At 40.9% G+C, this 23,035-nt stretch overlaps 1 protein-coding gene across 1 annotated transcript in view; it reads left to right on the top strand.

Annotated features, from left to right (window-relative positions):
• Positions 1–23,035, top strand: part of TMED8 (transmembrane p24 trafficking protein family member 8) — a 526,133-nt gene that overhangs the window by 485,960 nt on the left and 17,138 nt on the right. The window contains exon 4 of the mRNA XM_044073905.1: positions 17,700–17,835. Within this exon, the coding sequence (XP_043929840.1) occupies positions 17,700–17,835 (136 nt within the window). The remainder of the gene's footprint in view (positions 1–17,699; positions 17,836–23,035) is intronic.

The following is a 23,035-nucleotide window of genomic DNA, read 5'->3' as shown; positions in this document are numbered from 1 at the left end:
GGATTGGTCCGGAGCCGCTGAGCAGGCACCGGCTTCTGAGGGTGTATTCAGACCTCAACATTTTTATATCAAACTGACGACAGCTGCAAAACCAAAGACAAAAGCAACTTCTAAAACTAAAAAATGATGCATGAGCCACATGCACAGGCCTCTATGCCTAAAAACCAGATGATCAAAATGGCTGAAGACCTTATTACCTTGATCAGGGGTTCCCATCCCCCTCCAGATAAGAGGCCTAGGCAAGACACTGATTATGAATCTTCAGATCAGGTTTCTGTTTCTTCTGATTCCTCTTCTGATCAGGAATTATCTATTCCTCCCTATGAGGATTCTGATGCAGAGGAATCCATACCGTCTGCATCACCTCCTGAGAATTATTCATTTGGAGAAACCTTGCATACTTTGACGGAGCATTTTCACTGGGAGGGTCAAGATTTCTCAGAATCAAAAAAAGAGGCTCAGGGATTTCCTTCTTCTCCCTCAGCACAGGCCTTTAGCCATACCTCCTGTTTTAGACATTGTGGATGATGTGTTTTCGGAGTCAAGCTTGACCCCTGACTCCTTACCTCCAGCTCCCAGCAAGCCTGACAGATATTACAGGGTCCCTGACTTGCACAAATTTTTATTTAGAAACCCTGCTGCTGACCCTGAAACTATTTCACAGGGTCCAAAGGGAGTTAAGGCCTCAACAGCAAAAAATCCTATCCCCTCTGACAGAGGTTCAAGGGCACTGGATAGATGGGGAAAAAGGTTTATACATCTGCAACCTAGGCAATTAGGGCCTTAAACTGCCAATTTTCATATGCTCAAGTATCAACAACATGTTATGGGATTGCTGAAACAGAAAATCATGTTGATTTCTGAATGTGCAGAAAATAAAGAATTGCAGGAATTATTGCATGCAGCTGAACAGGTTGGAAAGCATACTTTGCAATGTGGTTTTGTTTCTTTAGAGGCCTCCTGCAGGGCCGCGGTTACTGGATCTGTGATTAGGAGGCATGCCTGGCTAAAAGAACATAATTTGCCTGATCATGTTAAAGCTAAATTACTAGATGCACCTTTACAGCATGACACCCTGTTTGGTATTAAGGTAGAAGAGGTTTTAAAGAAAATGGAAGACAAAGCTAAGTCTATGCAAACTGTAAAAGACTTCTTACAAGTGCAGCCACCAAAATTCAGTAGACACTGGCCTACAAAAAATTGGTCCTTTCCTTTGTCAGACAGAGTTCAAAGGGGTAAATCCAGATGCCCTAAGGGTTCCAGATACCAGGCACAAGATTCATACAGGTCAAAGCAATGGGGCACTTCTGCCTCCAAATCTGGAGGAGATAAAGCGCAAACCTACAGAAAACAGTCCCAATGACTTCCCTCTGCCTTCACCAAGCACTTATCTTTTGGCAGCACCCTTGGGGGAAAATTAGCACTTTTTGCTCAAAATTGGCAGTTAATAACCCAGGACAAGTGGGTGCTAAACATAGTATCACAGGGATACAGATTCCATTTCTATACTCTGCCAATGGCAAACGGTTGGCCAGATCTGCCAATAAATCAATGGGCAGAGGCACAGAAACAGGTTACATCCCTCATGGCTATGGGGGCCATTCAGCCAGTACCAGAACAGGAAAAAGGACAAGGTTTTTACTCAAGACTGTTCTTGGTACCCAGAAAGGACAAGGCCTGGCAGCCAATACTGGATTTATCGATTTTGAACACATACCTGGACATTCCAAAATTCAAAATGCTAACTTTGCAGCAGCTTCTGCCCATGCTGGGCAAGAATGCTTGCCTGGTGACATTAGACCTAAAAGAGGCATACCTGCATGTCCCAATAAGGCAATCGTGTAGAAGATACCTCATATTCAAGGCTGGCTTAATGCATTACCAATTCTCTGCACTACCCTTTGGCTTATCTACTGTGCCCAGGGTCTTTACAAAGTGCCTGGCACCAGTAATTGCATTTTGCAGACAAAGAAGTATTCAGATATATCCTTACTTGGACGACTGTCTCATTCAAGCAGAGAACAAGGACATTCTTCTTCAACACCTGGCATTTGTGAAAAGGCTTCTAACATGCCTGGGGTCCACAATAAACGAAAAGAAATCACAACTGGTACCCTCTCAAAAGATAATCTTCCTGGGTGCAAGCTTGAATACAACTGCCCAGATGGCTTACCTCACGCCAGACAAGCAAAGGCAGCTGACTACTTACTTCAAACCGATGGCAACAAAAACCCAGTTATCTGCAAGACAAATTCTGCAGGCTTTGGGCTTCATGGCATCCTGCATCCTACTGATTCCGTATGCAAGACTGCGTATGAGAAAACTTCAATGGTACCTAAAACGTTTATGGAGTCAACATTGTCACAGTCTGGAAACAATGATTCCTCTCATTCCCTGCCTACAACGGGAGTTTCTATGGTGGGCAAAAGCATGTCACCAAAACATGGGATGGGCCTTCACTCTACCCCCTGCCAGCCAGACCTTAACAACAGACGCATCAGATTATGCCTGGGGGGCCCCACATGGCGGGGAGATGCATTCAGGGCATATGGACCCCAAAACAAATGCATCTACATATCAACCAGAAAGAGATGCTAGCTGTTCAAAATGCACTGACAGCCTTCAAGGACTTACTTCATCCAGGACATCTACTGATAAAACTGGACAACACCACGGTAATGTGGTATATAAACAAGCAAGGGGGCACGCACTCATACCCCCTTTGCAGATTAGCCTTGGCACTGAGACACAGCTTTGACTTACCAAATACATCTTCAAGCTCAATTCCTGCCACGAAAGCAAAATACTCTGGCAGATGATTTAAGCAGAAGCCTTATGGATCCTCACGAGTGGAAACTAAATCCACAAGTCTTCAGCATGATAACAAAGAAATGGGGGAGCCCAGACATAGAACTGTTCGCCTCCCCTCAAAATTATCAATTGAAAAGATTCTGCACAAGGACTTATCACAGACAAGCATGGAAAGTGGACGCCCTATCCTTCAGTTGGAAAAACCTTTCAGTTTACGCCTTTCCTCCACTGCCTCTTCTTCCCAAGGTCCTCCTAAAAGTCAGACAAGAAAAACCAAAGATGATACTAATTGCCCCAGACTGGCCCCGCTAATACTGGTACCCAGTCCTAAGGAACTTGTCACAATACCCAGCTTGGACCTTACCTCAAAGACCTCAACTACTGTCCCAGCAAAACAATCAGATCCTGCACAATCAACTCCAGACACTGAACCTGGCAGCATGGCTGATCATGTAGTTATACAAACAACACCTCTCAGTAAAGCTGTGATGGATGTCATTTTGGAAGCCAGAAGGCCTAGTACTAGAAAATCTTATGCTGACAAATGGAAGAGATTCTGTGCTTGGAATCAAGCACAAGGAACTGATACAGCAGAACCAAATATTCTTCAGATATTACAATACTTGACTGATTGACTCATTCCACCAGAGCTGCAGCTACTTCAGCAGCCTTTCTCAGAGGAGTACCAACCAAAGACATTCTAGAGGCTGCTACATGGAGTTCTGTTCACACCTTTACAAAGCATTATCATTTGCCTCTCTACTCTAAGTCCAAGGCAGGCTTTGCCACTGCAGTTCTGCAGGGCCTTATAGCCGCACCTAATGCTGTTTAGCTCCAGCTTACCAACCATAGCTTTGGGATTCTACTCAAATGTAATGACTGTAACAGTGAAATATGAAGAAAATAGTACAGTTGTGTACACTTACTATAAATGTAGATGTTCGAGTGTATTCACTGTTGCAGTCCAGGTTACCCGCTCGCCATACCCCCTTTCATTCTGGAGTTTATCTTTCCTTCTCTATCTTCTACAACCTATGTGGTGTATTTGCTTGTAGATGAAGGTAAAGTTTATATTGATGCATGTGTATATATATATATATATATATATATATATATATTTTTTTTTTTTTTGCAACCTTTTTGGGGGCACCTGACATCTGGGGCTAGAAAAACTAAAGAAAATGGCGTCGGCTGCTTGTTTTATACCCCTGGCGACCTGACGTCATGGAAGAGGAGAAAGCAACAGACTCAGGACCCAAGACTTTGGAATCCAGGCCGACTGAGGGCAACCTGCCAGCAGATTACCCAAATGTAATGACTGCAACAGTGAATACACTCGAACATCTACATTTATGGTAAGTGTACACAACTGTACTTTGTTATCCAAGGTGTCATCTTTCTTTAAATAAATAAATAACTGATCTGATATTGTCCTTCTCATTCTGCTTATGGATCTGATCCTCTGATCCGACTCGGCTGCCTTCTACAGATTTCATCTTCCAGGCTCGAGCTCCTCCCTTACCCATAATCCTCTGCCCTTAGCTCAACCTCCTCAGATCTCGTTTGCCGCCAGTGCATACAGATATGATTTCCAGTGCTCCAAGCAGATAAGTTACTACTTTAAAACTTTATTTTTATATTATCTCTAAATAAGTGGTATATATTTTCTTCCCTTCGTTTTTAGTGTGTGAGAGGTTATCAGGGCTCTTCTTTCCTCCACCTTTCTTGTCCCTTTGGGCCTTGGCCCTTCTTTCCTTCATTTAAAAAAAAAAAAAAAAAAAACTTTCCTTTTCTTAAGCAGTTTAGGTTTTTTTTTTTATAGATGGAAAAAATGTCCACGTTTGAAAGGTGTGCCAAGTGTGACAGAAAAATTCCACACTCGGACACACATAATAAGTGTGTTTATTGTTTAGGAGCGGATTCCCCTTGTAATATCTGCAAAGGGTTTAATCCTCTGGCCATTCAAGAAAGGAAAAACAAGCTGATTCTGAAGGGCCTTCTGCCTGATCCTTTATCTTCTCCAGGGGTTCAACCCCCCCCCCCGCTAAAGACTTGCAAGTATCCAAAGCTAAGAAGTGCTGTCACAAGGAGTCTTAAGATGTCTTTGGGGCCTCCTGCTAAGCTTCCTAAAAAGTCAGATCCAAGAATGTCAGTGCCGAGACCGATGTTGGCTTCTTTGGATCCCTTAGAATTGACAGCTCTGAATGAGTCTTCTTGGAAACCACAATTTACCAAATATCCGGTTCCTGCATCTACTTTGTCAGATTCCGATCAGCTCCTCAACTCCAGAAGTCCCTGGATCCACAGTCTACGATTCAGTTGTCAGAGAGATCTGTCAGACCTCCGACGAAAATCCTTCAAACCCCTTGGCACTCATGACCTTCTTCAGGAGCTTTTTCCAGATCCTTTAGAAGCCTATACAACAACAACGACAAGATGGTTAGGTCTATTATCAAGACTCGCATCCAGATGGGGGTACTCCATCTCTGTTCTGTCATGGATCCGAGAGTGTCACTTCCACTTCTTTTTCTCCTTCTCCAATCTGAGTAGCAGTTTTGGAGCCCCAGGACAGCAGTCTCCCAAGGGATTTGGGGTTGGATTAGAGGACCTTTGTTTCCTTGACACCAACCGTGACCATGACTACCTCTGCTCTGAGATCCTCAGATCAAAGTGATTTCCATGTCTGTGATGTCACGGCCAGATCTGAGGGGCGAGGTTTGTCTCCAGTTTTATCGGATCTTTCCCTCCCCCTTGGAGCTTGGCCTTCGACAATGCAGCTCCACTTCTAGCTGGGATTCAAGATTCTGGGGTTCTCCAGACTTCCTCTTTAGGAACTTCAGCCCTGAGGGAGTGGGAGAGGGTATCTCTGGGATGTTCAGCTTTCCAGGTTTTAAAAAAGGCTTCTCTGTAGGCAGAGAACTGGACCCTTTGACTTCTGCTCCTCCCTGTGTTCAAGCATTGGATCTGTGTTTTGAACCTTCCATTTCTGTTCATGGTCAACCTGCCTCTGAGGACTTCCAGACCCTTCCACTTGAGGTGGCCCCTTCCTCTTCCAACTCCTCACCTGAATATCCCACAGAGGAGATCCCATGGAAGTGGATGTGAAAGTGGAGGCACTTGGACTCCTCTATGGAGTCACTTTCTGAGGACATGGACTACGATGAGGGAGAGGGGTCTCCCATATCACTACCGGACTATGTCTCCTTTGCAGACATCTTAGAAATTTTAAAACAAAGAGGTGACTGGTCGTCCAACCCCCCCCTTTGAAGGATTCTGTATTCCTGGAGGCCTTTAGGGAAGGCCTGTCTGCATCTTGACTAGTTCCCCTGGCAGACCCTCTTATAGATCTTGTTGCCCATCGGTCCTAGAAGGAGCCGAACGCCATTGTGCCTGTACAAAAGTGCCCTTACAAAATCCTTTCTCCCCCCGAGGATTGAACCTTTTGGAGTATGTGCATTCCAGCTGATGCTATGGTGGTGGCAGCAGCTACAAAGAAAGAGCTTGCACAGCAGAGCTCAACTGTCCACCTGCCAAAACAGGCAGTCCAGAGTACTGGACAGGTTCAGGAAGTGTACATTTGCTTTGGTGACTTTTTTGCTTATAGCACTTAATTACTTGGCACATTTCATTCGCTACAGAGAGACCTAGTTAAGGAACACTGAGTCCTTGGTGGAGTGCATGCCTAAGGAGGAGCTAGATAAGATTCCTCCGAAGCCAACCACTCTTACTTCCCTGGCAAACCCGAGGATCATTTTCCATTCAAGCAGAAGGATCCTCAAGGGCAGCTGGCACCAGCATAGGTGGACATGCATAGATGAGGCTTTGTGATTTCACAGAGCCCTTTAAGGTGTTTTTTGTCAATACCCCCTTTGATGGTTCTTCTTTGTTTGGGCCATCTGATAAGGACACCCTGACCTGTAGTGAGCAAGTAGGTAAGACCTTGTCTGCCATGGGGATCAAGTTTTCCACCCCTCAACAAACCTACCCAGGGAATCAGAGGTGATAAGACTTGGTTCCATAAATCCCAAGATTCTTTTCCTGATCAAAGTGGAGAGTACTCCTCCAGATGCAGAAGAGGAGATTTTAATGAGAGAGATGCTGCCCTAGAGGCATAGGGGGCCTGCAAAACCAGGCTTTTAGGGAACCCTTTTCTGACGAGCCCTTTCAGTGCTCCTGAAGTGCTGCCCGACTGTCCGACTCTGGAGGCAGTTGGGGGGCCATTTTTCCCTGCAACCAGGCACCTGGACCCAAATAATGACAAATGCTTGGGTGCAAAGCATAATATCCATAGGCTACTACATTCCCCCCTTTTCTGTAAGCCCTCCAAAAGTTCAAAAGAAACTCTCCAATGTTCCACCCAGCCAGGGGAGTTGGCAGTTACAGAAATAAAAAAATTACTGCCAAAGAGTCATCCAAGAGGTCCCAGCCAAGCAGAGGATCTGGAACTTACTTCCATTTCTTTTTGGTGCCAAAGAAAACAGGGGTACTGAGGTCTATCCTAGACCTAAGTAAACTCAGTTTGTATGTAAAGAAAGAGATGTTTTGGAAGGTGATAGTTCAGTCTATCCTTCTGTTACTAGGGAAAGACAATTGGTTGTGCTCTGTGGACTTAAAGGACGCGTTCCTTCGCATAAAAATAGACAGGCACTCCAGAAGTCATCTACGCTTCTGCATTGGAGCTAATCACTTCCAGTTCAGAGCCCTGCCCTTTGGTCTCACCACAGCCCCCCCCCCCCCCCGGTGTTTACCAAATGCATGGCAGTGGTCACAGCTCATCTCCGACTGCATGTAAATGTCCTGGAGATGTGAACTGTCCTCTTATCGTTGCAAGCCATTTAGGAAACTCTGCCTCTGGGGACCATTGTGATTCACACAGACAACTTGTCAGTCATCTGGTACATCAACAAGCAAGGAGGAACCCGTTCATACCCACTGTGCAGAGAGGCCAAGACAGTTTGGAAATGGGCGATCTCTTCACGCCACTTTACACTTGTAATACATGTACTGGGGAAATCCATTGTATTGGTAGACAGGCTCAGCACATCCATTCTAATGCCCCACAAGTAGTCCCTCAGTTTGTAGCGAACAAGATATTCGGCAGTTGGGGTCTCCCCTGTTGCACTCTCTTTACATCTCCTCACAACAACAAGTGCAGCAGTTATTTTGCTCTGATCCCTCCTTCAGGGAGTTCCCCAAGAGACCCTGTAGTCAATGATAGGGTCATAGGTGTTTACTAGGCTAATGACCACAAGGGCCTTTTTAAGACTAGCCATGCATCCAAATCTCTGACAAGTTCTGATACCCTTGGTTTCCAATCCAGTTGTCCAAGTTGCACTTGAATTTGGTTAGGAAGGAACTCTGCTTCACATGGATGGGGAGCCTGTTCCATAGATGGGGCAGTCTCTGGGATACACACCTATCTCTCCAGTAGGTCCTATTTATATCACAGGCAAGGTGTACGTCTTTAGAGTGGGTAATTCTGGTGCTGTTTGTTTTGTGGATATGCAGGATGTTCATCAGAGTGGGGTCTGACAAAGGAGACTGGATGCCCATTCTCCTTTCTGCTTGTCCTCTTCCACTGATCCCAAAATTTCTTCAGAAAGCCATATGGTTGAAGAGCACTGTGATCTTCATTGCCCCTTTTTTGGCCTCATCAGATTTTGTTCCCCTTTCTCTGGTCTCACCTCAAATATCCTCCATGGATACTGGAACCCAAACCAGACCTCCCGACTCACCCCACGCTAGGACTGCACCCAGATCTCCCCTCACTCAAGTTAACCACATGATTTCTCCAGTTCCCATGATTGCCAAAGGGTCCAGGTTTTACTTGCCAGTCAAAGCTGTCATTCTAGCTTCCCAGAAAGTTTCCACCAAGAAAGTATATAAGCAAGTGGAAATGATTTTCTGTTTGGACTGCTAATAATCACATTTATCCTTTTTCAGCACCTGTTTCCTCAGTCCTTTCTTTTCTTGAGTCTTTATTTAAAGAAGGTTCTAGTTTTACAACTGTTAAGCTCCGGTAAGCGGCCATATCCATTTTTCATTTGGGATTACTTTAGGGATCTATCGCTTCAACCAGATTATCTAAAGCCTTTATGAAAAGTGTTTTTCTTCTCAGACCGCTGATCAAGGATCCGACTCCTCATCCTGCAAGCTTTGACCCGGATAATTGTGACTTGAAGTATTTATCCTGGAAGTCTGCTGTTCTCGTCGCTATTATCGCAACTAAAAGAGTTTCTGAATTGCAGGCACGTTCTTCCAAGTCTCTTTATTATTTTTCACAATGGTAAGGTTTCCCTCTGCAATAATCCTTCATTCATGCCAAAAGTGGCCACAGAATCTAACATAAAACCAGTGCATTCAGTTACCAGTGTTCTTTCCTAACTATTCTAACAAAGGAGAATATATGTTACATTCCTTGGATTTTCACAGACAGTTATGTTTCTACTTTCATAGAACAAAACAATTCAGGAAGTCAGGGCAGCTATTTGTCTTTCTTGTCTAACCGTAAAGGTCGAGCAGTTTCTAAAGTGACAATAGCAAAGTGGATAACAAGTTGCATACCATTTGTTTATGATTAAAATGTCTTAAAGTTGCCTAGTTTTACAAAAGCCCATTCAACAAGATCCATAGCTGCATCAGTGGCCTTTTCATCTAGAATTCCTATTGATGACATTTGTGCTGCAGCTACCTGGTCAAGTCTCATACCTTTGTGACCCATTATAAGTTGGACATGGTCTCCAGGAGCAGGACACCCTTTGGCTCCTCAGTACTCTGGCATATCCTTCCTTGAGGCCACCCAAGAAATATGTAGCTGGGGACTCTAACCCATCAGTAAAGCAGAATGAGAAGTACAAGAAGGACAACATCATATTTATTAGTTAAGTGCTTAGCATAACTTGGTATCTATGTTGTCCTTTTCTCATTCTACTTCCCACCCAGCCATCCCCCTCCAAAAACTTTTGCTCTAGAGGATCTGGAAAAGCCTTTGTTGGAACCTACATTCCAGGTTGAGCCCTTGGTTCCTTTTTCTTTCTGTCTTCTTCCTATAAGAGGCGGCAAATTAGATCTGAGGAGTTTGAGCTAAGAGCAGAGGATTATGGGTAAGTGAAGAGCTCAAGCCTGGAAGCTAAAGTCTGTAGAAGGCGGCCGACTCAGATCCAAGGATCGGATCCGTAACCCATCAGTGAAGCAGACTGAGAAAAGGACAACATGGATACCAAGTTATGGTAAGTAAGTAAATAACTAATAATTTCATTTTATGTGACTAGTCATTAACATTTTATGTAACTATTCAATGCATAACAAAAAGATGATACATTCATTATGTTGCTCCTTCTGCAAGCTTTCAGTACCATTTCATTTGTCACAGTGACTTGACTTGTGATAAAAATCAACACGTTAAATAATTTTATATAAAACTTTAAAAACATCAAAAGAATTAAGTAGCCATCGTAATAGGTTCATATGTATATACTAGGCTAATGACCACTAGGGCCCTTGTAAGCCTAGACGTGCAACCCAATTGTGACCCACAAATTTGTTTTATATAGGGGTGATTTGCTTGGCTGCCTGTGGCCATCACAGACATAGGAGCCAGACCATGGGTGAATTTCAGAATACTCACCCATTGGTCCAAGTTGCACTTAAACTGGGTTAGGGAGGAACTCTTGTTCATATAGATGGGGAACTTGGTAAAATACACTTTGTAAACTTACTCATGCATAAATCAAACACATTGTTTATCCAGTCAACCCTTTAGTAACAGAAATTTGCATGGTGTCATTTGCGACTCCCTTTTTTAATTTATCCAAATCTTTTGGGTTTCTAATACTATGATAGGAATGGACCCCATTCCTAAGTCAAAGTATAATTAAAGTTCATGAAATTAGTCGTGTTTCAGTCTTTGATGTCAGCCAGAAGTGCGCTTTGTAGAACCCACAATGTTCCCAGTAATGACTCCTCCTGTAATTCGTATGGAGTTACATGTATTGGTAACATAACTGGATACGATTGTAGACTCTTTTTTTATAAGACCTGTTGCTCCTACTACTATTGGAACTGTCTGGATATATTTCTTCCACATTGCTCTCATTTCTGCTTGCAGATCCTGATATTTTATAACTTTGTGTCTCTCTGTTTGCAAGACACTAGTCACTGGGTGTAGTGATTTTAATAATCAATGCTACTTTTATCTTCTTTTCATGGAGCACTGTATCTGGTTTTCTCGCATCTGTCTTTTGTGCTGTTTGTAATGGGTCATCCTGTGTGATGTAGACTTCATCCTTTCCTTATGATGCTTTGTGGCTCATGTTTCCAGTGTTTTTCAGCTACTTCAGTATTATAATATTTGCACAATCCTCAGTGCAACAGTCTTGCCACATTGTTATGCCTTTCAGTATACAGCCCTTCTGCTATTAGTATTTTGCAACCAGCAACGAGGTGTGCGACTTTTTCCAATTCTGTTTTACTAAGCCTACGTTTGTCTGTTTCTCCCACATGTTCAATGAACTTTATAAACCAAATGTACATACCCCATTATCTTGGGCCGCCATTACTAACCTTTCATCTTTTGGTTTGACTTTGCCTCTCCTTAACCATTCCTGCGTTCGATTCTGATCAACGTGAGGTTCTTCCAGGAGTTTTCTGTACTTGCAGCTAATATTTATGCATTTTCCACAGTTCTTGCCTTCTCATCTGATCCTTCACCTTGTATTCTTTTTCTTTCTTTCTTTTGTTTTTTGGCACATTCAGTTGCTACCTGATTTTTATCTACTTCTGGTTTGATTTCCATTCCTGCTTGGTTCTGATATGCTCGGCTAGACTAAGAAGGGAAGTCATCTTAGATTTACTCGCCTCATGTTTCAAAACTTTTACTGTATTTGTTCATCAGATATATATGCAGTCCCACAAGTGCAGATCTATACATGTAGTGTCACATAGGCCTATACCTCCTTTGGAACAGGGAATATATAAAATTGGTATGCACGGATTTTTATAAATCATTTGATAGGCATGAAGCATCCTTCTTTTTTTCCTGTCTAATCTATCCAACACCTTTTGGGGCCAGTCAATCACTCCAAAACTGTAAGTTAGGACAGGAAGAACAAATTGGTTTATAGCTTAAATTTTGTTCCTAGATGTCAATGCTGTTTTCAGGATTAATTTAAGTCTTGTAAAATATTCCTTACTAAGTTTTATTCACATTTGTTCATGTTTTATTGTTGATCCTTCATCAATTCCCAAATATTTATATACTCCCTCTTGCTCAAGTTCTTTTATATCACATTCTTGTCCCAAACTGATGTTTTCTTGGTGCTGCAGCTTTCCTGCTTTAAAGGTTGCTTTTGTACATTTATCAAGACCAAATGATATTCTTGTATCATCTGAAAAAGTTTTGACTACTTTCAGTTGTGCCTTCAGTTCCTCATCTGATGAACTATACAGTTTTAAATTGTCGGCAGAAAGAAGATGAGATGTCTTTACGCTTTGTTGCTTTCTGGAAGCCAAATTATAGCCATGGCCTAATCTGTTAAACAGACAATTTAATGGGTTAAGGGAAAGGCAAAAGAGCAACTGTGACAGAGTCACCACGAAATATCCACCTTTGGGTTTTTATCCCTGGAATAATAATTTCTCCTTTATCATGGCTTAACTGCAAAGTGGTTTGCCACTGTGATGTAATTTATCAGTGTAGGGTGTATCTTATACATTTTTAAGCACTATTTTGTCCATGAATGTGGGGTACTGTCAGATGCTTTTTTGTGGTCAGTCGATGCCATACTTAGATTCTTCCCCATTTTATAGTTCTCAACTATGAATTTATTTAACAACAAATGGTCCTTAGTTCCATATGACTTTCTTTTATTGCACTTTTGTTCTGTTGCCATTTGGGACTCCCAGTAAGGAGTTTTACTTGTCCCATGAACCACTTCATGTCACCTCCAGCAAAAATATAACATGCTCTTCAACAAAGTTAGCAAACTAACTAACTCGCTGTAATATATATTCAGTTAATTTCTTTACCAGTCAGAAAGTTAATTTTCCTAAGGAATATATATTTACTAACATTTGCACTTTTTTATTACCATTCTATATTTACCCATTTTGACTCTAGAATAGCAGTTTCTGTAATAGTGAAGACATCCGTAACCCTGGATTAGAATACAGCACTTTTCAAAATGTGCCATTCTTTATGTAGGCTGTACTTTTCACAATACTATATTACCCCTTGGATGAGGCTTCCAACAGCCTATAGCAATCCAGATCAACCACCCTCCACAGTTTATCAACCACTAATTAGGGTCAAGTGTTTAGAAACACCAACTCCCATGTAAACATCAGAGAGAAAGTTTCCTCTCTTATCATTACTCTTGTATACTTCTTACCGATACAAGGATTTATGAATAAACCATAATAGCCGGTGCTAATAACTTTTCCAGTTCCAAATGATCAAATGTTCGATCCCATATGTATCTTATTTTGTCCAACATAATCTTCATCCATTCAGCTGGCTTCTCCACTGCTCTCATTTTGCCATGCTTTTATTTGTATGTGTTTTTTTTTTTTCATTATGCCATTCTTGTCTGAAAAATTGAAAAGGCCTACTTTTTCATCTAACCATTTCAGGGCTTTTGGCTCTAACCTGGGCTACATCCATCAGTTACATTCTTAACTGATTCTTAATTAATATTTCTCTTCAGTGGGATCCTGATCCCAAGGGACTTCCATTTTCCTCTGTCTAGCAAGGTTAGTATTTTCTCTTACCCTGCACAGCTTCTTCAGTAAAAATTTTAAATCCTCTGGGGAAGTACAAAATGAACAATGTGTGTCTAACCATGAAATTTGCTTCCCCAGTCTACATTCCCTTCTTATACACAGCAAACAAAACCTATTTTTTCATGTTTGAGTACAGTAGACATTCTCGAATAAAATGTGCTTATTACCCATTTCTTAGATTTTCCCATATCACCACAGCAATGCTGGAATCTGATCTGTAAGCCTCCAAACAAAGAAGCATATGCCTGGCATAACTTGCTGCAACCATAGTGCTAGGAGCAAAGAAATGTGAGCCCGTTTTTCTTTTAATTTGTCTCTCATGCAAGCCAGTCTCAGTCACTCACTTTTGAGTACAAGTCTCATGATCCTTTATCTTTGTGTGGTATGCCAGTAACATGAATATTTTTCCTACACATGCTATCCTCTTGGTCATCTTGTTTTATCTTTTAACTTTTCAAGTTCCGTCATTACTGAAGTGTATTTCTTTTGGAAACACTATTTTCTTGCTGTTAATGTTTCAGTTGGCATTGCCACAGTAACCTGTTCCCTGTTGAAATTAGCTGAAGCAGTATAATTGTCCAATTTTATGCTCATTCACTTGCCAACATTAGCTTGTCCCGCAGAGCTTTCTCCACCCTATCAGTCTCCACACATACCCTTGGCACCAACCGGCATGCATTCTACACCACACTAATCTTTTGCAGTGAATAATGTGATGACTACTTTCCTGATTCTTAGCATAAAACCAGTTAGAGAAATCCCCTGACAACTTTCTCCCCAAAACTAGTACACTTTTCTTGACTTTAGCTTTTTTTCTAAGTAGCATAACTTGGAAGGGATTATGGAGATGTCCGATATTTTACTGCACGGTCAAAGTCCAATGTTGATATTCATTTTAAAGGATGCTAATCTGGTTTCTTCTTCTATTCACAGAGTGTGAATGCGTAATACTGAAGATTGAGTGGCTCGCTGATCATAACCTGCTTATTGTGTGCTTGAGACCTGGATGCCAAGAAATTCATCTTGAGAGTGAAGCTCGAGGTGAATCTTGGCATTAATGTTGAGAACACATAATTTAAGGTTATGATCAGTGAGTTGATCATAATTCTTTGTAGTGTACAGAGCTTTAACAGCTCCGTATACTACTAGTTATGGAGGAAAAATTGTGAAGTGTTTTGCCAGCTTTCAAAGCTGTAAAACACTTAACACTGTCAGAAAGTCAGTGTAACACTGTACTTCACATTTGTATGTGCCATTCATACCTCTTGATGTCCATATTTTTGCAGAATATCCACATTATTGGTGCATAGTTTTGGTTTGTTCCTCATAAAAGCTGTGTTTTTTGGGCAAACCACTGAGGATTGAAGTCACTAAATAAAAATGTACATTGGAATTTCAGAGTTCGTATCCTTCAAAAAATACATGCAAACACAAATCCTGTTATTCTAGCAACTTAAGTTAATTCGAGGAATTTGACAAACACTTTACCAGAATGTACAACAAGCAGAAACAATTTTTTGGCAGACTTTACTGCCAAGTGTGGGACCCGACCTTAAAAACTTTAGTAGTTTTTAAGGTTGGGTTGTGTGTCATTCTGCACTTAACGGGTTTGTTTTTTTTCTGAATATCAGAGCGTAATCAGTGATCTCCTTGCACTACAATATCAGCTTTCTTTATTGAATGCAGTCACTTGCATATGGGGTTAAGTGTTAGTATTATTTCCCCTGTGTTCTTGGTTCTGTCAGATCATCCATCAATATATGTCTGTTAGCCCATCTCCTGTCTAGACTTTGCCACTTTAACATTGCAGTTTCTTAGATTGATGGATCCTGAATCTGAACTGGTAGAGATGTGAAAGAATTTGCAAGAGTGCAGTATAAAAAAAATATAATCCACTTCCCCATGGGGGGGGGGGGGTATCCTGAGAGGTATCCATTATTCCCTGGCACTATGTTCATTTCAGCTAAGACATCATGGTTCCACTACTTTTCTGCTGAGATTAAGTTCCACAAAACATCTACCACATGAAACACACCAGTCATAGTTTTCTGTCAACAAAAAGCAAACAAAAGCATTTTTGAATGAGAGCAAGCCCAACCCCCACCCCCCCACACACACACACACACACACACACACACACACACACCAACTCTTGCTTTAATATACACTAATGTTGCTCTTTCACAACCAGAATGACAAGAGAAAAGTCCACAGAAAGTGATTTACTGCTGGCATGCAAACAGAAGCCAGACTGAGAGTGATTCCCTATGGGAGCAATATTTTCTGACTTGATACATTAGAGAATTGAACTCTACAGGTTAACGCCTCATCCACTAAACAGTCATGCATGGAAGGGGAAGCCAGATAATACTTGGAAAAGCATCTCAAATGTTTACAAGACATTTGCTGCTCCTTTGCAATTTACCATTTCCAGATGTGATTCATATATCATCTTGTTTTCAGTTTTGATTGAGAACTATTATATGCTATTTAGGTTACTGTTGTAGTTGCCTAAACTTGTATGCGTCTGTCCTGCCAAGGATATGACAACCGGTCAGTATTCAATGTTTTAGATCACCTTCCCCTCTGAAAAACTGGTATGTCCTTAAGGGGTCATTTGCATATTACCCATGGCTTCCACCACAGGATATTTAAGGTGTTACACAGTGAAGGTTATTTTTGCTAGGTCTTTCTTGTAGTTTTTACTGAACGGTATGAGTATGTGGCCTTTTTCCATTAGGTTTGGATGTTATTTGGGATGTTTTGCAGTCACACTAATATTATAGACATAAGGCTTGTTTTCAACCTCTGTGCTTCTAAGGTATGGCCAAACGATCTACATGTGCTGTACTGATGAGCACAGAAAAAGGGTGAAACTGGCATGTGGAGGAGTGTGCTGTTCACAAACTGTGTTTTGGCAGGAGAGTTATCTCAATGTTATTTGAATGCATGCATCTCTCACAAATAAAATAGATTTCTCTGAGTAAAGAGTTCATAGTCTGCGAGCATAAAGCAGGTGATACGCTGTCTGAGGATACCAAGTGCTCTGAGTCTGGCAACAGACAGAAGACAAGCAGCCTGTCATTCCATTTTAGTGTGTACACCATTTCTAACGGTTCTTTTTGTATTTGATTTACACCCCTTAAGAATAGATGTCTGTGATATGTGGAACTGCATGCCTATTGACAAGTTGTTGAAAGTTAAATGTAAGCACTGACTGTTTGACCTAAGGCTAGTTTACAGTATTATGTAAACATAATTATAAAATGGTTGTATTAGCATTCCATGCTGAAATAATAATTGCACATTGAGTGGGGATTGCACAGTATGTGAAAATGAAAATATGGTAATCAGTAGTGTTAGTCGATATATAAAAAAAAGAGAATTATGATTGGGTCTGAACAATCATAACCCTTATTATGTGTTCTTAACATGGATGACAAAATTCACTTCTCAAGTGTCACTGTTGATATGAATTTCTTGGCATACATGTCCTAAGCACATAATAAGTTTATCATCTGAGACCTGATGATAATTCTTTGTATTATGTTGTGTAGTTTTGAAAAGGCATTATATTTTAAGTGTATTCATCATGGAATATTTTAAATCATGTATGCCTTGCTGTTTAGATTATCGAGACATTTTCCACATAAAGTTTTAAGTAAAAAAAAAAAAGTTTGGTGTTGGATTTGGACCTCATGGATTATGGCTGATCCCCTTCCTGTCATTTTCTAGAAAATAATTATATCATGAAACCCTAAACACACATCAAAGGACCAGTAATTTTTTGGTGACGTCCATTTGGGTAGTATGGATGGTTTGTAGGAGAAGCAGACGCATCACAAATAAAATGAAGTCAAATTTACAGATGAAGTTGCTCTTGTGTAATCCGGTGTAATGGATGACATAAAACAACAGGAAAAGTAACTACTAAAGGCAACATTTTACAAAAAAAAATATATATATTAACATGTTTACTGCTTATTGTCCTCAGAGTCATCTAATCCTAACTTCTGTGTCAATGCATTTCCATACGTAACTCTGCTTTCTTGAAAAGGCAGACTTCTTTCAATTGTTTTAAATCTAGTGTCTTTCTTACTTTCTTGCAGATTAAGACAACTGCCAGTGCTCCACTTCCAGTCCAAAATGTTTCTAGTGATTCTGTAGCATTACAGTCTGATAATGGTGGGACATCAGTGCTGTCTGTTGAAGCATTACCCAGCATTCTAGATAATGGGCCCCAAGGTGAGATTTATGGCAGAACATTACTTCTTGTGTTTTAGCTGAATAATGGTCAAGCATGAAGGAGGGAGATGAGTGATAATAATCTGGTGGATGAGATGGTTGCAATGCCTTTCTTTCCATTGCTGACGCCAACATCTCAACGTTCCATTATCAGAATTTCCCAGTATAATATTACATGCAAAGCCCATTCTGAGTTGTGGATAGTACTGTTGCATACACTTCTCTCAATTATTAGTGCCACCTCAAGTTTACACCATCAGAGCCATTCAACCCAATCTGAGGGGTTTTTTTTCACCACTAAATTTCTGGCAGAGTTTTTTCAGTATTTGGATGTGATGCATTTAATAGATAATGCTGTCAAGAAGGGAAAAAATGAAAACAAGACCTGTACAACCGAATACATTTATTAAAAGTTGTTCCAGTTACTTAAAATGACTCCATATTTGCCAATATGGGTGTGGCCAGGCATACAGTCTAACTTCCAGATACTTCAGGATATCCTCAACTCTCGAAACTATTGCTATTTTAGGTCTGTATGCAGTTTACTTACAAGTAGACTAAAATGAACTCTTGTTATTATATGTGGTAACAGCCAAAAAGTTATATATTTGTTTTCAGTATGTTTTGGAGGCGGCATTTGGAGAGATGTGTAGAATAAATGTGAGCTTGGTAAAGGACAATATGAGGATGTGGGTTCAAAAAATATTTTGATTACATTTCTGATCAAGTAGCATCTCTTCATAAATTGAGTTGATTAACTTGCATAATCCATATTGGCCCTGCTTACCACTTGATTTACATTGCACCTGACCCTCTCTTTCACCTTACAAGAAGTGAACCCACACTTTGGTTCCATGCAATTTTCCTGGGACAAACCTGATTAGGCTACATGGGTCACATAACTACCAGGCTCTCACCAGTGAATGTTACTGCCATGCTTAGTTCTAGGGAGTGAGTTGTGGTGTTTCTATTCCAGGTGATTCTCTTATTCTTTGAAAGAACCAATTTTGAGGGTTATATTTAGTGGATCATTTGGCCTGGCCCTTCCCCTTAGACCTGTTTTCTAAGGTGACCCTACCAAAAGCTTAGAACTGTAGATAATTTGACTCTTAAGGATCATGAATACCTTTCTCCCACAATAAGGCCAGGATCCCAACCATTGGCCCAGTTGGTAGAGTGCCTGGGTATAGGAGGTGTTTGTCAAGGCCATAGAGTATGACTTTTGGAAGGCCTCATAGAGATACTAGCAAACAATCCAGTAATTATGAAGCATGTCTCTGAGGCCTTGCCAGATTTTTTTTCTGTATGGATGGAGAAACACTGCCTGAACTGGGGGAATTGCTGATATGTAGAAAGAATTTAAAGAATCTCAAAATACATTGGGTATGACCATCTTTGAAGAATCAGTGCCATTCTGTAGATGAGGTCATTGCAGCAATTGAACAGTTCTGAAGAGGTAAGGCTGTGGGAGTGAATAAGATCAGGCAAGAAATGCTGAAGGCAGTGATTACTGTTAGAGTAGTATGGTTAACATGCTTTTGCAATGTTGCATGGAAGAAGGAAAAACTACCTCTGAACTGACAAACTGAGGTGATGATCCCCATTTGCAGAAAGGGAGAGAAAGGATAAAATATTCCAGTTATAGGAAATATTCCAATTACTCATTTCCGTACTGATTAACAGAACAATAAATGAAGGTACTATCTGGAAAAATCTCTCACATTATCCCCCTACATAAAGGTGGGAACTGTAATGACTTTTCACACTATCGTCCCATAATCTTACTTTCTCCACTGGCAAAAATAATGGAAAAAAGCATCCATAAGCAACTACTTCACCACCTAATCCAAAACAACTTACTTGCTAACTGTCAGCATGGATTTAGACCATTCCACAGTACCACCACTGCCCTGTTATCCCTTACAGACTGCATTAACAAAAACCGTAACAACAACATTCTTTCCTCTGCACTCTTTATCGATCTTTCTAAACCTTTCAATATGGTTAACCACCAGCTACTTATAAATATACTCAAATCCCTTTCACTTGAATCACTGGCTATAAAATGGTTCCAATCATATTTAGGCAATAGACAGCAGGCTGTGCTATGGGATAATAATCTATCTACCCACCTCTCCATTTCCCTTGATGTCCCTCAAGGCTTCATATTAGGCCCACTCCTATTCTCCATTTTTATTAATGACCTACAATCAGCAATTCCTCAAGCTACCTGTATACAATATGTGGACGACTCCACAATAATATGCTCAGCCACTTCTCCATCTGAATTGCAGTCCCTAACCCAAAAGGGATTCAGTACAGTAGAACAATGGTTTTTAAACCGCTGCCTCCTCTTCAACCCCCAAAAAACTAAACTTTTGCTTTTTACTCCAACCCGGAAGTCCACCCCAGTAGATTTTACACTCATATCTAATAATGGCACTCTGATATCTCGTAACCCAACCACCAAACTCTTAGGAATAACAATAGATAGCAACCTTAACTTTGATACTCATATTAACAACACTGTAAAAACAGTCAGTAAGAAATTGGGGTCCCTCTATAGAATCAAACCCTACCTTACACCATTAACTAGAACCACTATAGCCCGCACTCACTTAATCTCCACACTTCGCTATGTTTCACCTATATGTACTAATCTGTCAAAAAATAACCTCAACAAACTGGCAATCTCCTACAATAATATTGCTAGATTTGCCAGTGACACTCCATTTAGAACCCATCATTGTCTTAATCTAAAGCAGCTAGGATGGCTAGAGTTACAAAATCAGCTTCAATTTCACCAACTTGCTATTGCTCATAAGACCCTTTATCAACCTACCAATACTCCAGTACTCTCTAGCCTTATTACCCCTTACAACAATCTTAAAACCTTACGTTCCTCAAATAAGCTACTTATTTGTACAAGCAAATCCAACAACTTGGCAGGAGACTCTCTGTTCTCTAACACTGCTGGAAAACACTGGAACCTGCTTCCCACTGAACTTTTATCACTGTTTTCAATAGCACTTTTCAAACATAAATTAAAACTATATCTTAGAACACATTGGTTATGCCCCTGTACAAACCCTGACTAGCTCACCATCTCTATACTAATGGCTACTCCTCACCTTCTACTGTTCTGTACTAACTCCAGAATTCTCCTTAAAGAACCAAAGAGACCATGATCTTGTAATTTAAGTTAATGTATATATGTATATAGAAACATATTTTATGCACAAAGTTTTTTTTTAGTGTTTGTGTTAAGATTGTTAAAAGTATTGTATTTCTGCTAACATCAGCTGTGATATTCTTGTACTGTAGCAACATTTTATATTGTAATTGTGTGTGTTGGAGCTTATCTCCCGGGCCTCTACTGAAAATGGACATGTATCCAGTTAGACTAGCCCGGTCAACATATGTAAAATAAAAATAAATAAAGTTATAGAAGGATCAGGCATCTCAGCCTCCTTGGGAAAACATGTACCTGTGGATTGGAATGCAAGTTTCACCCACTTGTCATGCATGTGATTTAGGGGGAGCAGTGATGATTCCTTCCTTGTGGTGAAACAGTGGGTCACAGCTTTGTCTTTGTGTGTATTGCGTTATATTTGCTTGACAGCTGTAGGAAACAGTAAAACTATCTTGTGTATCCTTTTAAGGTACATTTAACATTCCTTCTCTCTATTCCTGCTGTCCCTATTGCCCTTTTGCCATCTTTTCCTCGCCATCTTGAATGCTTCTGTGGGTTATCTCCATTCCATGGTTCTGCAACCTTCTCTATAAAAATGTACTTGAAGAGATCTAGAAAGTAGTTAGTTCTTACAATCTGCTGCTTGTGCCTCCTTCCCCAACCTTTTTACTGTTCAGAATGATCTTAACACATTTTTACTTATTTTTATTTATGTATTTATTCATTTATTTACTTGCATACACTTTTTTGATTGTGTTAGTTCTAAGTTGGTATTCATAATGACAAGGAAAAATTTGACCAAGGGAACTGGGGAACTTCCCCTACTCTTTTTGAGAAGTGCCGTGAGATCTTTTACATCCACATGAGCTACCACCAACTCGGGCAGATGGGGCCACAGTTTAACATTTCATCTGATGGATGGGTCATATCTCTGACATGATCTTGAGGACTAATGTTATGCCCCCCCTGTCTCTTGTTGTCTGAAGCATGATGACATCAGACTCCTGTGGCCTCTAGTCATATCCCTTCTCCTCCATCCCATGGATCTTTCCAGTGACTTTGCTCTTGATTCATTCTGTGAGCCTGTTGTTTCCTTCTGTATATACCCTCTTGAACTGCACATATTACTCATGATGTCGGTTGATCATGCCCCAGTAGTCTGGAAACATTACATTTTTGTTTCTGGAATCTGTCTTCCTGGGGATACATTCCATCAATGTGTTTGCTGCTGACACTGCTGTCTCATTCTGCTCCTGATGCTCCAATCCATCTGTAACCAATGCTCCAAGATCCTTTCCTGCTCTGTTGCCATCACTTCTCCTTTCCCAGCTGATACAGGGCAACATAGTTACTGTGGCCCAAGTCCCGAGATCATTTCCTGTTCTTTGCCATTATTTCTCCTTTCCCAGCTGATACCATGTGGCCTGAGTCCCAATATCCTTTCCTGCTCTCTTTCCATCATTTCTCCGTATCCAGCTGGTACAGTATACTGAAGTTACTGCAGCCTAAGTCCCAAGATCTTTCCTGCTCTGTTGCCATCATTTCTGCTTTCGCAGCTGGTACAGCACACTGCAGTTACTGTGGCCTAAGTCCCAAGATCCTTTTCCGCTCTCTTGCCATCACTTCTCCTTTCCCAGCTGGTACAGAGCACCTCAGTTACTGTGGCCTAAGTCACAAGATTATTTCCTGCACTGTTGCTATAATTTCTCCTTATCCAGTTAGTACAGTGCACTGCAGTTAATGTGGCCTAAATCCAAAGATCTTTCCTGCTCTGTTGCCATTATTCCTGCTTTCCCAGCTGGTACAGCACACTGCAGTTACTGTGGCCTAAGTCCCAAGATCCTTTCCTGCTCTCTTACCATTGCATCTACTTTCCCAGATAGTACAGAGCACTTCAATTTCTGTGGCATAAGTCACAAGATCCTTTTCTGCACTGTTGCTATCATTTCTGCTTATCCAGCTAGTACTGTGCACTGCAGTTACTGTGGCCTAAGTGCACATATTTTG

The sequence above is a fragment of the Protopterus annectens genome, chromosome 6.part0, assembly GCF_019279795.1.
Source record: "Protopterus annectens isolate FY-2018-M chromosome 6.part0, PAN1.0, whole genome shotgun sequence".
Lineage (NCBI taxonomy): Eukaryota > Metazoa > Chordata > Ceratodontiformes > Protopteridae > Protopterus > Protopterus annectens.
This window is presented reverse-complemented; position numbering and strand designations above follow the sequence as displayed.